The 18026-nt window shown below is 39.1% G+C and overlaps 2 protein-coding genes across 2 annotated transcripts in view; one reads left to right on the top strand and one right to left on the bottom strand.

The window, feature by feature from the left end:
- Positions 1-15427, bottom strand: part of LOC126198463 (regulator of nonsense transcripts 1) — a 106728-nt gene extending 91301 nt beyond the window's left edge. The window contains exons 1-3 of the mRNA XM_049934808.1: positions 15111-15427; positions 11550-11660; positions 140-289 (exon numbers count right to left, since the gene is read on the bottom strand). Of these exons, the coding sequence (XP_049790765.1) occupies positions 140-289; positions 11550-11660; positions 15111-15296 (447 nt within the window). The 5' untranslated portion in view covers positions 15297-15427. The remainder of the gene's footprint in view (positions 1-139; positions 290-11549; positions 11661-15110) is intronic.
- A 1330-nt stretch (positions 15428-16757) lies between these two features.
- Positions 16758-17234, top strand: LOC126199467 (uncharacterized). Its single transcript, XM_049936388.1, has one exon. The coding sequence runs from the start codon at positions 16758-16760 to the stop codon at positions 17232-17234; it is 477 nt and encodes a 158-aa protein (XP_049792345.1).
- The last annotated feature ends 792 nt before the right edge of the window (positions 17235-18026 follow it).

Below are 18026 nucleotides of genomic sequence, written 5' to 3'. Positions count from 1 at the left end.
CTGTATGTTTACCGCTACTCCGCTTATCAGAAATTTAGTCCCACAGTGTTTTCGAAAGTACGTACATCAGAAATGTTGTGCATTTGTCAATGAATGGTGATATTGCTTAGTTATATATAACTGAAATACTTCTGCTTACCTTATGTTTTGCACGCACAAGATGATTTATTATATGAGAACCAGATGTGTTTCCTCGTCCATTGCAAAACCATTTTTTGCATATGTTGCACATGACTACACAACTAGGGTCATGGATACCACAATATTTGCATGCAAATTCTGGAAGGTCCTAAAATGGAAATGCATATAAGCATCATACAGGAATTTGTGATAAATGTGCACCAATTACATGATAGTAACAATACAATACTAAGCATTAAAGTAACATCTTGAATGTTAAGATACATACTTCACCAAAGAATCTCAAAAACAGACACAAGAAGCAAATGTCACTCAAATTTGACAAGAACACTATAATTTAAACTATGACATGTAGGTGTAAAAATACTGTTAAAATGCGGTGCTTATTCTATAATGGGCATTCAAAAAGAAACGAGCCGGAGGCATAATTACAGAAACCAGTACCTGTATGCGAGAAGTACTGATCCTGGTTGTTGAGACGATTGTCTCACTGCAACACGAAGTGGTGAATGGCTGTCTCGTAAAATTCCCGGGGCTATGATGTTAACCGGTTCCGCATGTACAGCTGGACGTCATCGTCCACATGAGTGCAAGAAAGGTTATGCTGATGTTCTTCTCTGACCAAGATGACCCCCTTCTAATTCACTTCCTGCCGCATGGAGCAGTGAATGCCCAGTGTTACTCACAAACCTTGACCACCCTTCCCCGAGCGATCAAATCAAAATGACCAGGCAATCCCACCCGTGGGGTCATTCTGCTCCATGACAATGCAAAGCCTCATATGGCCAACATAGTCACGGCACTCCTGCAGAAATTCAAATGGGAGGTTCTCGGCCACCCTCCATACAGTCCGAACCTCTCCCCCTGTGATTACGTCATTTTTGGTTCCCTTAAAAAGGTTCTGAGGGGCAAACGATTCACCTCTGACGACGATGTCCAGCTGTACGTGCAGAACTGAGTAACATCGCAGCCCCAGGAATTTTATGAGACAGCTATTCACGGCCTTGTGTCAATGGGACAAGTGTCAACAGCCAGGGTCAATACTTCTAACATATAGGTATTGGTTTCTGCAGTTACGCCTCTGGCTTGTTTTTTTTTTTTTTTTTTTTTTTTTTTTCCGAACACCCCTTCTACATACGGATGTGAAATGAACTTCAGTCATCAGCTTCTCAGCAAAATGTAAGATCTTCATTTCTCGTGTTCTACAACACACACACACACACACACACACACACACACACACACACACACACACACAGACAGACAGACAGACAGAGAGAGAGAGAGAGAGAGAGAGAGAGAGAGAGTTCTATTTCTTTCCATGTATCTCATTTCTAGCTTTTCTTGCATTATATTTTGTTATGTCAACTCAATTATATGTTTTTAGGGTTCAATGCCTCAATTTATAAAAGCAGAATCCTTGTAGGATAACTTTGTTGTCAGTCAGTAGGCCTGTCTGTCTGTCTGTCTGTCCGTCCAACTGTTAAGAACCCTTTTCATCAGGATGGGGTAGACATATCAAGTTCAAATTTATGTCACATATTATGGTCTATGCTCCCTTGTCAGTATACCATTTTCTAAGCTTCTCAGTCATGCTACGGAAAGATTTGACCATTTATGTCATACATTTTGAAACTCGAAAACTCACTCAACAAATAAAAGTTTATCAGCTTCCACAGTTGGTGGCACTTCAAATACAATAATTATGGGTATTGGGCCATGTCATTGCAACTACTATAGCAGCTAAGTTGTTGACATTTCAACACACTTTGTGTATTCCTCTTCAGTGTGGTTCACTGCTTTATAATGGCACGTCTTAAAATTACATTAAAAGTATTTTTTCCCTTTTTTATCTGTCTGTCTGTTAGTCTTAAAACACCCTCTCTTCTCTGGAACAGGTTGGATTATCAACTTCAAATTTATGTCCCCTTGGCAATGTAAAAAATGTAACCTTTGAAGTCAATGGAATCAGGAGGTTTGGCGATTTACACCACAAACATATCAAACATAATGAGGTATCTTGAGCACTTGATACTGAACTCGCACTTTGTTCGCAATATATTAAAAGCTTTGGATTAAGGCAGGCAGGTAGACACAGTATTCCTCCCTTTGCAAGAAGCATTTGACTCGGTACCACACCTACGCCTTTCATTAAAAGTGCAATCATATGGGGTATCAAGCGAAATTTGTTAATGGATTGAGGATTTTTTGGTAGTAAAGATGCACAATGTTATCTTGGATGGAGTCATCATCAGATGTAGAAGCGACTTTGTGTGTTCCCTGCAGACAATATTTACAGTAACCTCAGACTTTTTGCAGATGATGCAGCCACCTATAATGAAGTACTATATGTAAGAAGTTTCACAGATGTTCAGTCTGATCTTGGCAAGATTTCAAAGTGGTGTAAAGATTGACAACTCGCTTTAAATGCTCAAAACTTAAAGTTGTGCATTTCACAAAATGAAAAAAACATAGTACCCTATACTATACTATCAATGCGTCGCTGGTGGAGTCGGTTATTAAATTGTAATTATATAACAAAGAAATGTCTTTTTGCCATATTAATATCCATTGCATTCATCATCTGTCAAATCATAACAGATGAGCATTACTGCATACAAAAATAAAATGTTAAGTTGCAGTTTCGTTTTAGTAAGTAAATAAAAATGTTTTAATAAATCTTCCATCTCTACATATATAAACTTAAGTCCCTACTAGTCTGAGGAATTACTGTGTAGATTTTGATATGGTCTTGGAACTCCCGGGACCAATATGTTGCCAGTACTGATACCGTTAACAGGCAAAAATCATTGAGATTCTAGGTGCCAGATGCTGTAACTTACCAAACGAGAAAGAGCTGGTAGATAGACACAATAAAAAACACACAAACACACACACAAATTTCAAGCTTTCGCAACCCAAGGTTGCTTCATCAGGAAAGAGGGAAGGAGAGGGAAAGACGAAAGGATGTGGGTTTTAAGGGAGAGGGTAAGGAGTCATTCCAGTCTCGGGATCAGAAAGACTAACCTTAGGGGGAATAAAGGACAGGTATACACTAGTTTTAACTAAGCGCGATCCGCTGCTAAAAAAGAGTTTCCGGTGCGGCGACGCCCTTCCGGTGTGCGCTGATTGGCCAGCTGCGCTCTTATCAGCAGCCACATCCGCTAGGGGGCCCAGTCGAGCTCGTGAGGCAACAGCATGGTCATTCTACTCGAGGCAGCTGCACGTAACAGACAGCCCTACCTTAACGCAGCAGCAGCAGCAGCAGAAGATACAGAATGAGAATGAGATTACCAGTTTATAAGGATGTGGATACCTTTGATCTTACACCAAAACCAACAGCAACTACTTGGAGGACCAATAATATTTGTAGGATGTAAAGTTAATTTTTCCTGTACAACAACAGAGGTTGTGAGTGGTAATTCTTGGTTGACAATCGCTATACTACGAGGAGGAGAGACATCACTTGGAGGACTTGAGACCACAGTTGGGCCACAATGCCGGAGACATGCTACCAGTGTGTGTGTGTGTGTGTGTCCCACAGAGGCCTTTTGGATGAAAGCTTAAATGTTTAGCAGGTTTTCAAGAGAACATATCACATTTAAGGATATTCCTACATCAATCTAAATGTCACAAGGACAATGTCTAGCATTACCAAGACACAAGGACAGTGCAAAAATGAAAGATCCTCAAGTCATAAGAACATCTTTTGCATGGAACTACTCTTATGACCTGCCTGTAACATAGTAATGTTCAGTTTTCCTGTGGAAGTGGGCTAAGGAAATGGCTCACATTATAGTGGGGTTGTGTTGAACCATCACACTGACCAACTTGGTACATCCACAGAAGGTCATCACTAGGTCTCGTGTCATGATGACTTGTAAAGTTCATAAAAAAATTCTCTTAAACACTGTTGTTGATGTTGTCGTCTTCAGTCCTGAGACTGGTTTGATGCAGCTCTCCATGCTACTCTATCCTGTGCAAGCTTCTTCATCTCCCAATACCTACTGCAGCCTACATCCTGCCGAATCTGTTTAGTGTATTCATCTCTTGGTCTCCCTTATGATTTTTACCCTCCACACTGCCCTCCAATATTAAATTGGTGATCCCACGATGTCTCAGAACATGTCCTACCAACCGATCCCTTCTTCTAGTCAAGTTGTGCCACAAGCTCCTCTTCTCCCCAATTCTACGAGGTGTGGCTAGAAAAAAACCGGACTAGTACTGGTGAAACAATAAAACGAATGCAATAAGGCTGAAAGTCGCGTGGCCTGTCACGTGAACTCTGCTCTGATTGTTAAACGGCGATCTTGTCGAACAAGTTTACCGATTTTTTTCAATGTTTGCATCAGTTTTTGCTGACAATGTTCTGCCAGTGCGAGTGTCATCACTGGTGTCTTCGCGACCATCTTTAAATCGTTTAAACCACTCAAACACTTGTGTTCGCGATAAACAATCATCGCCGTACACTTGTTGTAACATTACAAACGTTTCACTTGCAGATTTTCCTAGTTTGAAACAAAATTTGATGTTAACACGCTGTTCTTTCTGTACACTCAACATTTTCCGACGCACAGACAAAAAGTCAACTACTTAAAACAGACACCACGGGCAGACTGAGTGCAGGAGGCAGATGAAACTAGAGCAGTAGGTGGAGCGAGTTTCACGTGACAGGCCACGCAACTTTCAGCCTTATTGCATTCGTTTTATTGTTTCACCAGTACTAGTCCGGTTTTTTTCTAGCCACACCTCGTATTCAATACCTCCTCATTAGTTATGTGATCTACCCATCTAATCTTCAGCATTCTTCTGTAGCACCACATTTCGAAAGCTTCTATTCTCCTCTCGTCTAAACTATTTATCGTCCAAGTTTCACTTCCATACATGGCCACACTCCATACAAATACTTTCAGAAACGACTTCCTGACATTTAAATCTATACTCGATGTTAACAAATTTTTCTTTTTCAGAAACGGTTTTCTTGTCATTGCCAGTCTCTACTTCGACCATCATCAGTTATTTTGCTCCACAAATAGCTAAACTCCTTTACTACTTTAAGTGTCTCATTTCCTAATCTAATTCCCTCAGCATCACCCAATTTAATTCGACTACATTCCATTATCCTTGTTTTGCTTTTGTTGATGTTCATCTTATATTCTCCTTTCAAGACACTGTCCATTCTGTTCAACTGCTCTTCCAAGTCTTTTGCTGTCTCTGACAGAAATACAATGTAATCGGCGAACCTCAAAGTTTTTATTTCTTCTCCATGGATTTTAATACCTACTCCGAACTTTTCTTTTGTTTCCTTTATTGCTTGCTCAATATAGAGATTGAATAACATCGGGGAGAGGCTACAACCCTGTCTCACTCCCTTCCCAACCACTGCTTCCCTTTCGTACCCCTCAACTCTTATAACTGCCATCTGGTTTCTGTACAAATTGTAAATAGCCTTTCGCTCCCTGTTTTTTACCCCTGCCACCTTCAGAATTTGAAAGAGAGTATTCCAATCAACATTGTCAAAAGCTTTCTCTAAGTATACAAATGCAAGAAATGTAGGTTTGCCTTTCCTTAATCTATCTTCCAAGATGAGTCGTAGGGTCAGTATTGCCTCACGTGTTCCAACATTTCTATGGAATCCAAACTGATCTTCCCTGAGGTCGGCTTCTACCGGTTTCTCCTTTCTTCTGTAAAGAATTCGCGTTACTATTTTGCAGCTGTGGCTTATTAAACTGATAGTTCGGTAATTTTCACATCTGTCAACACCTGCTTTCTTTGGGATTGGAATAATTATATTCTTCTTGAAGTCTGAGGGTATTTCACCTGTCTCGTACATCTTGCACATCAGATGGTAAAGTTTTGTCAGGACTGACTCTCCAAAGGCTGTCAGTAGTTCTAATGGAATGTTGTCTACTCCCGGGGCCTTGTTTCGATTCAGGTCTTTCAGTGCTCTGTCAAACTCTTCACGCAGTATCATTTTTCTTCATCTACATCCTCTTCCAATTCCATAATATTGTCCTCAAGTACATCGCCCTTGTATAGACCCTCTATATACTTCTTCCACCTTTCTGCTTTACCTTCTTTGCTTGGAACTGGGTTTCCATCAAAGCTCTTGTTATTCAATGGAAAACTTACTGTCAGATACCAGGTGAGCATTAAAGGAACTGTTTCACCAAATAGTTTTACCACTGCCAATGAAAAAACAGCTGAGCCTAAAATTTATCAAAAGGATCCAATGTGAACATAACGAATGCAATATTAACAGTATAAACAAAGAATTCATGGTAGAAATGCTACTGCCAAACCTGTAATAAATCTTATACACAAACAACAGGCTTCAATGGTGCAAGGAACACAACCTACACTACAGAGAAATGGAAAGGTATTACTTTAACACTAGTCTCAACCCCACATCATCTTGCGACCACGATATGACACATCATCATCATCATCATCATCATCATCATCATCGTCTTCTTCCATTAACTATGAAGTACTGATGGACGTTCTGTGACCGTTTTAGCAGCCTCGTTTCGTTTTCTGTTTGTCTTAAAGACACATAAAGGAAACATAACTGATAATGCCTAGGAGATTGTTTTAGATAACCATATTCATTCAATGATTCAGAAATTGTTCCCAGAAAAGAATTGGACTAGCCAAAGGTTTTTATGTCATTTCAACATCAAAGATTCACTTGAGGAGCATTATTTTGAAATAACATGCCTTTGTTTTCAGCCTCTATAAACATAAGATATTAATATAATCAATCTATTGTAATCTCTGTTGGAAACAGGCTACAATTCTTTACCTTCCTCCAGGAATTTGATCAGTTTATTTGTGAAAGACAGTATGAATTCCTAATAATCATGATACACGAAGTGCAGACATTTCATTGGAGATGACAAATGATTTTGCATGTCAAAGCAAAGGTGATCCTAAAAGTAGTACACATGCTTTCATGTTATTTGCCAAATTCGTCTACTTCAGCATCTGTCAAATTACCAACTAACAAACATTTTTACTTTTCCATAATTATTAATTTGTCCTATATTGTACACAGCTTTGAAGCTAGAAAACTGTTGTTCTGACTACCTTATATTCAAGCCAGAAGCTTGGGACAAGACCTATGTAGCGATGACCAAAATTTCGAAACTGTAACATATTATTGTAAAAGTACAACAATAATGTAAGGACCTGAATGGAACAATATGTAAAGTAAGAAAAAGGCAACCACTCACCTGCAGCAAATTGATGAGTGGAGCATAGACGCACAATTGAAAACCGCATTCACAAGCTTACAAGCTGCTCTTCTAGTAGTAGCACGTGTGCCAAACACAAGCGCGCACAAGCACACACACAAATGAGTGCTGCCACACTATAGTCTATTCAAAATAACTTCAGTATTGACAGCTGTGCCGGAAGTGGTAGGCCCCGGCATGGCTTGGATTCAGACAATCCTGTGATGGCTGTAGCCACAGCCCAGTGGGCACAAGCACCCTGAGTTGCCAAATCTCAGTCCACAACACTACCGCTTGTGCCGCGATTTAGTTGCAGTGAGTAAGCCTGTGCGATCACTCTGTGTTGTCTTTTATTTATTTATTTATTTTATTTTATTTTATTTTATTTTTTTTTTTTTTGCAGTTTAGGAGTTACCGTATTGTTTCTGTGACAGTTATTTGTTGTGTCTTATTTAACATGTCTGAAGAAAGTACATCGAAAGTTAGAAGTGGATAAGTTCAATGCCCTTCTCGTGAACAGGGAATTGCTTTACGAGGACAGTGTAGAAAAATGGTTTGTTCCTTAAGAGCTTACTTTGAGAGTGAAAAACTTAATGGTGGCCCACTACTCTACATTAGCAGGTAGTACATAAAATGGCAGCAGCTCTGAATATCAAAAAAAAACTCTGTCGTAAAAATTGCGAAGGAACTGTTTGCGACAGAAAAGGAAGTTGGAGAACCATCCAAACTTGGTACTCCCGGTGGGTGGGTGGGTGGGTGGGGGGGAAATTCTATGGATAAGTGTGTTACGAATTTAGATTCATTTGCAGAGGATGCAATTCGTCGCCATGTTTACATTTGTTATTGCAGAAAGGAACATCCGACACTCTCAAAGTTATTGGTGACACTTAAAGAATCAGGACTTTTTCAGGGCATTTCACATTGTTATTCAATTTTGTACAATGTAGGATTTCACTACGGACAATTTTGCGGCTGTAAGCTACTGATGGAAAGGGAGGATATTGCTGCATGGCGATGCCGATTTTTAAGACAAATATGTAGCATAAATGTTAATGAAGTGGTTTGGCTCGATGAAATGTGGGTTAATTCTGGTCATGTAGTTAAGCAGGGGCAGACAGACAACATGATTAAAGGAACAATGCAGATACCGTCTGGTAAAGGGGCAGATTGACTCTACTGCATGCAGGCACCTCAGAAGGTTTCATACCAAACTGTCTCCTTCTCTTTCAATCTAAGAAGACAGGAGATTATCATGAAGATATGAACCACATTACATTCACAAAGTGGTTTGTAGAAGCGCTGATACCCAATCTAGATAAACCGTCAAGAACTGTTTTAGACAATGCTCCGTATCATTCGGTTGTTGTTGATAAAGCACCTACCATGGGAAAGCGAAAGGAGGAAATGACTAATTGGCTTGAGCATCTTAACGTAAATGCGTCTGATGACCTTAAGAAGGCCGAGCTTATGGAAAAAATAAATTTCCATAAACCGCAATTTCCAAAATATGAAATCAACGAACTGGAAAAAAAAATATGGGCATACAATTGTCAGGCTGCCACAGTACCACTGCCACTTCAACCCTATAGAGTTGATATGGGCCCAAATTAAAGGTTACATTGCCAGGAACAACCAAACATTTACGCTCTCCACAGTAGAACCACGCACTAAAGAAGCTATTACTCACGTTACCTCTGAAGACCGGAAGAAAGCCGTCAAACAAACACACAACATTATGGAAAGAGCACGGCAGGATGAAGGTGCTTTGGAGACTTCAGTGGAAGAGATTATTATCTCTTTAAATGACAATAGTGACAGCAAAACTTTGTGTCTCTAATAGCGACAAGAGTGATGTCAGTGGAGTTTTACCATTATCCACACAGAGATGCAGCACAAACAGATTCAGCTACATGTTTGAAGTGCGCAGTTCGCACTTTTAAGTACTGGCATATCAAAATTAAGTCACACTAAGTTTTGAAATTTTAATATGGTGGCATTATCAAATATTAATTCCAAAGAAAGTACATTTCTAGAATTCAGTCTGTGCATACATATTACAGTATACGAAATGATGTCTGCAATACACTGACCGTTTTTGTATTGCTTTCGATTCTCAGAATAGATGTTGCCCAATTTAAGATATCAAACAACCATTATTTTATTTTTTGTTGTGTTGGAAATAAGGATGCATATCAGAAATATATCGGGTCTTTACAAATATACAGGTCTGTTGCCTATCGCTACTGTACGCGAGCAGACGATTGCGCCTAATTATTTACAGACCTGTATCTCGTGTTAGAGATCTTCGACACAGCTAAGGTTTGAAACAGATGAAAATTTGATGTTTTCTTGACATTTCATTCGCATAAATTGTACACCAAACTTCAATAGCAAAAAACTTTCTCTCATGTCGAAAATTTTAAAATGTTGTTGGAAAGTTGTTTCTTAAAAACCGGCGTTTTATAGTCTACACTTAAAAAAACCTATTTCACAGCGAATTACAGTCGGCTCCACATTTGAAGATCTAATAGTTACCGTGTGTGAGCGAGTTGAATGAAACATGAGATTATGCGCAAGTTCTGTGCGGGACTTGGAAACTCTGTTCCACACTGTCAATCCTAAAGTAATTCTGAATGCACTACAGCATACATTTAGGTATCAGTGTAGTCGCGTGTGCGAAAATGTGCATTTCCTATCACAAGAGGAGCCGGAGAGCTCGAAAGTTAGTGAGAACTGTTTGATTCCTGAAATTTTACCGGCGTAGAGAGTAGTCCACAAAGTTTCAGTGCAGCTGGATAATGTCGACTTCTCTACACAGTATGTCGGATGACAACCATCCACGCATTTTCATGTGAGTGTTCTCCACAGGAGAGTGCTAGTCCACATCGCTACCTTTACTCTAACAATTAGTGTGAAGACACACGTGCAAAGACAGCCGCAACATGAGTGGAAACGTGACCACCCACAAGGTCAAGACTAGGAGTGGTTTAAGTCCGAAGCATTCCTCCCATACGTTGGCAACATTTCGTTGAAATTGGGCAGAATGTTAAGAAAACAATGTCGAAGTAATCTTCTGCCTGCCTACAAAGACAACACTTCTCAGTTCAGCAATGGATGATCTTTGATTGCTGAAGAGTGGAATCTACCAAATACCTTGCATGTTTGGCAAAGTCTAAATTTTGTCAGATAACTGTATCAGCCCACGAAAGATGTGTTGAACATAATCTCCACACTTGCATTTCACAGTATCTCCACAACAAGCCATTCCATCGATCACTCCGCCACGGAAATCTTGGCATCACCGAGATTCTTCTGGGATTCAGTTATTAAGGAATTTGTGGAAATACATCTGACATAGTGGCTTTCAACTGGATAAGGCATGGGACCAGGTGATTTCTTTAATTTATTCAGAAAGAAGACGTGACACATATAGTGAACTATAATTTTATTAATTTTGACATCTGAATTTTAACTACGACAGTGCATTTTCCGACAGAGATTGCACATCTAGTATCACATTATGTATGCGCCTGCATGTCCTAGATAAAGCAATATTCGAAGAGGGCATGTATCTATACAGATACCTCCCATGTAGCGGCTACCTTTGGTGCAGGCATCTTCATGCCAATTACTCATATAAAGGTAGTGATGCGTTTGTCAGCCGATATATCAGGGCACGAAGTCAACATTATCTGCCTGGAATGCCGAAACTTTACAGAATTAGTGAATGCGGTTTTTTATTACACGTCTCTACACGTCACCTAATAGCGCACTACAGATAAGCAGTTGCCATTCCATTATTTTATGCAAGATATAAAAGTAGTTTCACTATCTTAAAAACTTAATTTCTCTCAATGGCGAAAAGTTTCTGAAAGCAGCTAATCAATGTAAGACATAGGTTAAGATAAAAGCAGTTTTCCAAAGGAGATAACCATCATATGATGCCAATATGTCAACCTGTATTATTCCATTACATGACACATGTAAGGCCCAATATGACAAAGTGAGACACATTTAAAATGTCAACCAAGGGGTATTCATTATTTTCCTATTACTGTCAACATAAGAATAGAAATACATCCCCATTCCCAATCTACAACAATTCAAGGTTCAATTTAAGAATTAGATTCTTTAAGCTGGTTAAGTTAAACAAAAGGTGGACTATAAGTGTACCTTATTGTAATATGCTTCATCTTCCTCTTCCTCAAACTGAAGTTCTCCCAGTGCTTTTGCTGTTGCTGTGATATCTGCGTCCAAACCATTTTCCCCAATGTCACCATTCAGCTACAAAGTAAACCATTTATGAGGACATTACACACATTTCTATTCATGTACAAATATGGGTGATTCACAGATTAGTATGGAATTAGATTAAATATTGAAATGTTAATAGCACAACTGTTTCACACTAAAAGAACTTGTCAGCCGCATTTAAAAAAAGTGTCACAACAAAATCAACCAAAACTGAACACCTTAGGTAAAAAAGGCCAACAAAAGAAATAATCTTACATTTCTAGTGACCTCTGAGACAGTCAACAATACCTACTTCATCTCACATTTGTTGTATGATAATCTTAACACTGCAAATCATACTCCTTCCTTGCACTTTCAATAAAAGAACATTCTTGTGGAACCAATTTCAGCCATGAAGCCGTTGAAACCAATAACAGAAGGATTGCAACAGGAAACACACACACACACACACACACACACACACACACACACACACACACACACACACACACACACACGAGTAACTCAAAAGATTCAAATAGCTATTGGTTTACTAATCTAAATCACTATTTAACAGCACAAAATGCATTTCATATAAAATTACATGAACATACTGTAAAGACAAGATTTTTCTCTATCAGGCAGGGCCCTTAATCACTGTCTTGTTTTCTCTACAGTGTGACACTGTTCCAAAGTCTAACACCAATAGGCCTACCGTAATTTACGTTCCATCCTCCCAAACTTTTTAGTCATTTTTAATCTTTCATGTAACCTACAATTACTTCAAGAAATAATCGGACAGTTTTCTACAGCATGCAGTATTCTTTTACAGAGAGAAATATGTACTATCTGTGGATCTTTCTTGTAAATTTTACGAACTGTAAGAGAAGGTAGGCTTTCCTTGCTGGTTACACAAATAAAATCTCAGATAATTTATTGTCTTGAAGAAAACAGTTGAAAAACTTGGTTGCAATCTTCAGACAGATCAGAAATTTGTCAAAATGTTTCACTGAGGTAACACTTTTGCTTGGTAGGCGAACTGGTAAAATTAGATACTACATTAATCATGAAAATTCCACAGATTTCTATAACAAATGAAAACAAAGACACTGTGATAGAAAACTGTGTCCACTGTAGTAGAGTGGGTGAAAGGAGATCCCAACATATGCAGTGGCCTTGGCACGACTGCTTTGTGTGTCTACATGAATTAATGCCAGAAGTGGTACTCCGCTGCCCACCTACATAACATCCTGCTCCATACCTACTTAACTCCCAATCCCTTGCCACAGGTCGTATCTAGCTGTGAAAGACCCAGGATCACTACATGGCCCATTCAGCCACCCAGCACATCTTAAGTCCACTCCTGTCACAGGCTTATCCCATAACATCAGAGGCAGGGCCACTGTGAAAGAAGCCTTGCCATATACCACCTCTGCTGCAATTATTACACAGTATTTTATATGGGTATCACCACCAACCAGGAGTCCATCAGAATGCATAGCCACCACCGAACTGTGGCCAAAAACAGCTGACCACCAAGTAGCGAAACATTTTAATGGCAAGCACCAGCTTCTCTGAACTATGTAGATTAAAGACAGCCACGCAACACATTCTTCATTCCCACTAACTCATCTTCATTGTATGCTGCACCTCATCTCTTCCAGTACCCTTGTGCCACATGCCAAGCCCATGCACCTACTACCCCTTCCCCATCCCCGGTTCCCTCTGAGCCACTAACTGCCTGTTCCTCATCCCTCCTGTTTTCTTCCTCTTGTTCTCTCAATCAACCCCACCAGACACAACCCCTATCCAAGCCCATCTGCTGAACTGAAACCCCAGAATAAAACAGAGTAACACAGTGACATCATATACCACAATTATGTCATTTCGAGTGTTTTCCCTCAAATAGTTAACACCATGGTTAAACCAAAGTCATTGTCAACAAACCCTCTCTGAGATAAATTGTGAAATACAATGAACAACTTGAGAGAGATTGTGCAAATGTAGCTTACTGTGGGCTTCAGTAAAATGTTTGCACTGGGAACTGCAGGAGGAAAACACAATGTCAATGTACTGACTCGTTCTGAAACCAGCCTACAGGAATTAAAATATAGATTACTATCAATAAAGATGGTATTACATTAAGGCTGATAACACTGGTCAAGTAGTCAATGCATCACCCTGACGATGACAACTTTCAACAGTGGCCAGAACTTAGGTTTAATAAAAAGACACTGTCACAAACACAGAAATGCTTTATTGAAGTTATTTGCTACCAATTAAAGTACAGTACATTGTGGTTATGCAAATAATGTTTGGCTTGAGATGTTTCAATAAATAAATTTAGGAACAGGGAATTGAATAGACATTATGGTGTTTCACGGTGTAACGAATAACTAGCCCCCCCCCTCCCAAAAATCTTCTAATGTTTCCACAATAAACTCAATTTTATAGTGGCTAATCGATTTAAGTTACTTTGTTTGAAAGGTAAACCTAAGTTTTAACAATTCCCCTCACACTTTGAAATCAAATGTTTTTCCTAAGCGTGCAACAATTTTCAAAATTATAAGTATTACATTCAATATGACACAATTATTCCTGACCTATTCTAGCAGCCGTAGAGCTTAATGCACACCAAGGTCAACTGATACCGTACATATAATGTATGCAATTTCCGGAACTGTGTTTCAGTTTGTTTTACCAAACTGAGTAAATATCATCAATATCCTTTTTTATGAACATCTGCTGTTTCATATCGAGTAGACCATACCTACAATCATGAACATATTTACAGATAGACCAGTCACATGTAATCTAGTTACTGAGATTCTCAAATCTTGCAATCAACACATTTGCATTCATATGACATATAACCTCAGAACACGACCTTCACCGCAATGTTTGCTACATACTCCAATATCATTTCATAATGAATAAAGTTATTATAGGCCAGTGTACTAACCCAGAACTTACAGGAATCGTCGAAAACTCAAATATTGGAAGAAATATAGACACTTCCGCAAAATAAAATCTCCCATAATATTATACGGCCTAGCGCAATTAAGACCAAGAAATTACCAGCTATATATTTAATTTTCTCTCGTGATAACCGTTGCTTTTACACAGAAACAACACAGGTCCAACCAACTAACGTCTTTCAGATATTTCAAAATATACCAGGGAAGGAACTGATACGTAATAAACAACATACAATTTCAGAGAATCGTACGTTTTCCACTGAAATTTATAATACATGCAGCTGGACGGAAAATTAATAACGCCATGTGCTGGTCATAAACAACCAATTGTCAACAAAAAATGTTTATGTAAATACAGATAGATATAAAAACAAAATTAGACCTACACCTCGTCCTGCATGTGCGTAAACATATAACAAAGATGTTAAGAAAAAAAGATAAGCAAAACGCAATCCACCAAAAAGAGGTTATGTTACATAGGCGGGAAAGTTGGACATACCTAAAACATAAAAAGTCATCTTACTTGATTTTGTGTTGACTGGCTGTGTCCAACGTCCAGCTGGGATGCTTGTGTTTGACTTTGTGAAGGCAACGTAAAATCTGTAAAATCGAATTCAGAACCTTGGGTATCAGCACCGATAAGGTCAGCATCTTCCGTGTCCAAAAATGTTAGCGTTTGCGAACTTGGTCCATACGCGTCAACGCTCATTATGAAAGTATTCTTTTCAAACGTGTATTACACAAACTAAAATACAAAAGTCGCCAAATACACTGGGTACAAGAGCAGCAAACGCAACTGAACTACCACTAAACACGACGCACTGACGCCATGTTCTCGACTTCTCGATACTTTTGTTACGTCAGCACTTAGTCATGAGGATAGCCGTAGTAGTCAGAGTAGCCAACAAAAACGTAAAAGCTTGACAACACGAACGATAATTTTAACTGCAAATGAGACTAAAAATTATTTGTAAGCCTAGTCTTCTTTTACGACGACATTTTATTGCACCAGGGGCAGATTACCGTGGACGATTTCAAATGATAAGATAAGAGATAGTACGCTGATGTTGGTGTTGCGTGGTGTCCTTGCTGGAAGCAGTACTCTGATAAATGCACACAGTTCAGTGGTACTGTGGCTTGTGCTCTCACAGAATGGTCAAAATAAATAACCAGCAGACGTTTATCACCATAGTTAATACATAGTCTTCACCAGCAAAAGAAACAAAACCGAGAAGACTAGACCAACTTTAATACATAATATTGTAAGTGTTCTGGAGTGTTTCGTTTCTTATCTGTATATGCGAGGTCATATATTTCGTGTATGGCTAATTTATTCTAGATTATATTGAAGACAAGAAGTCGTGGAATACTATTCAATAATAACATGAAATACTCATATGATACTGTTAGTTATGTTGCCACGGAAACTATACAAACAGGCAAAAAAGTAACAGCTCATCAATATTCTTACAGATGACGTACCAGTACGGGCTCAAGTATACCACTTTTATTTTTCTCCTTATTTTCTCCGATTAAGTTAAAACTCATGCCTCGTGTCCAATTTTTATTGGAGATAACTACGTAGATGTAGTGACCAATGCCCACAAAGAATGCGCCGACTTTTCAAAAAGAAACGCTGTGGTTATCGTAGCAGGAGCAAATGCAGCGGCGAAACCCCACCAGAAAAACGCGGGACATAACTATTCTATCTGATAGTCATGGGAGGGAGGTAGCAGCAATTATGGGTTGCAGTGAACTGAGTTTCAATGTTATGGGTATCATCAAGCCCGGTGCCCCGCTCAAGGAAGTAGTGAAAGACTGCGAGAAGATTTTAAAGCCTGGTAGTGATTGTGTATTAATTGGAGGTGCGAACGACGTGTATAGGAACAAGAACAAATGTGCAGAGAGTGCTCTCACAGAAGCTTTGCAAAAAACGCCTGACGTGAATTACTTCATTGTTAGTATACCTCGCAGACATGATCTCACGAAAAATTCACGTGTTAATCGTAGAATAAAATCGATGAACAAAAGTCTTGAAAAGATCTGCAGTGGTTTTGCAAACGCAACATTTGTTTGTACAAATAGTGCTGTAAGACGTCACTTTACCAGACATGGCCTTCACAGAAACAGGAAGGGCAAAGAAGCAATGACAACTGAAATTCTGAAGGTCATGAAATCATGTACTGATGAGAAAATTTCGCCAACGCATCTACGAAATTCCCAGTTGCCAGAAACTAATGCCAGGTCACCTACAGCAGAAGTCGTGGCGCCCGCAGCAGCAGAGATCATATCAGCTACAGCAGATGTCAGGTCACCTACACCAGAAACCAGATCACCTACAGAAGAGTCCAGGACACCTCGAGAAGAAGCCAGGTCACCTCCAGCGGAAGCTACCACACTGGCAGCAGAAGGCCCTGCTCCAACTGCAGAGGACCCTACACTGGCAGCAGACGATACTACGAAGGCAGCAGAGGATAACACACTGGCAGCTGAGGACCCTGTAATGGCAGCAGAATACCCTGCACCAGGAGGAGAAGATCCTACATCAATATCTGGCTATCCAACACCAGCAGTAGTAGAAGATCCTTCGCTGGCAGCAGAAGATCGATCCTCATCAGCAGCAACTGCAGCAATCATTAAAACATAGCCAAAGGAAAGATCTGCTAGGGGCGGGAAACCTGGAGAACACAAATAATTTTGGTATTTATTTATTTATTTATCCATATAAATCTCTTTTTCAGTGCATACATCGTACGGAAGATATTGGACAGAAAATCGTTTTGCCTAGTGCTTTTTCAGTACAAAACATGTATCATTCAAATTTTTATCACAAACTGGAGCCATATAACGAATAGCTACAAATCTGAGAATATGTTGTATATTATAACTAATGTCTATAATTAAAAGTATGAATTACATATTTTCACACATATGCTACTCATAAATTGAATAAAAGCAATTTTGTAGTAAGTAAGATATTACAATTTTTTTAAAGGTATCTGCATTAGAGATATATTTTATATTTCTAGATAATGTGTTGAACAGGTTTGTTGCTGCATGATGTACCCTTTTGTTGCACAATGTGGTGGAACAAGCATGTCATTGTTTGGCTGGGTTGGTACTATTATTAAGGAAAATTTAGTTTTGAGTACAAAGGTTTTCATTCCTTGGCATACCTTTTTGAAATACATAACTACTTTCAGTATAAAGTGTGGGGAAAAGGTAAGATTTTTTGCTTGCTTGTTTCGTCATTCTTATAATTGCCTTTTGTTTCCTGAAAACTGTTTTGTTCTGGTGTATATATCCCCAGAAAATGATACTGTACTTCAGTAATGAAAACACACAAGCAAAGTATAAGGTTGTAACTGTATTAGCACTAGTGTTGTTGCAAAGAATTCTTGATGTGTGCTCATTTTTGCTACTTCTAAATTTAGGAATG

Source organism: Schistocerca nitens, chromosome 8 (assembly GCF_023898315.1).
Source record: "Schistocerca nitens isolate TAMUIC-IGC-003100 chromosome 8, iqSchNite1.1, whole genome shotgun sequence".
Lineage (NCBI taxonomy): Eukaryota > Metazoa > Arthropoda > Insecta > Orthoptera > Acrididae > Schistocerca > Schistocerca nitens.
The sequence above is the reverse complement of the archived record's forward strand: the minus strand, read 5'-3'. Positions and strand labels throughout refer to the sequence as shown.

What these genes read in the sequence shown, in the direction of transcription:
- LOC126199467 (XM_049936388.1), top strand. Translation starts at nt 16,758, where the DNA reads ATGAAATCATGTACTGATGAGAAAATTTCGCCAACGCATCTACGAAAT.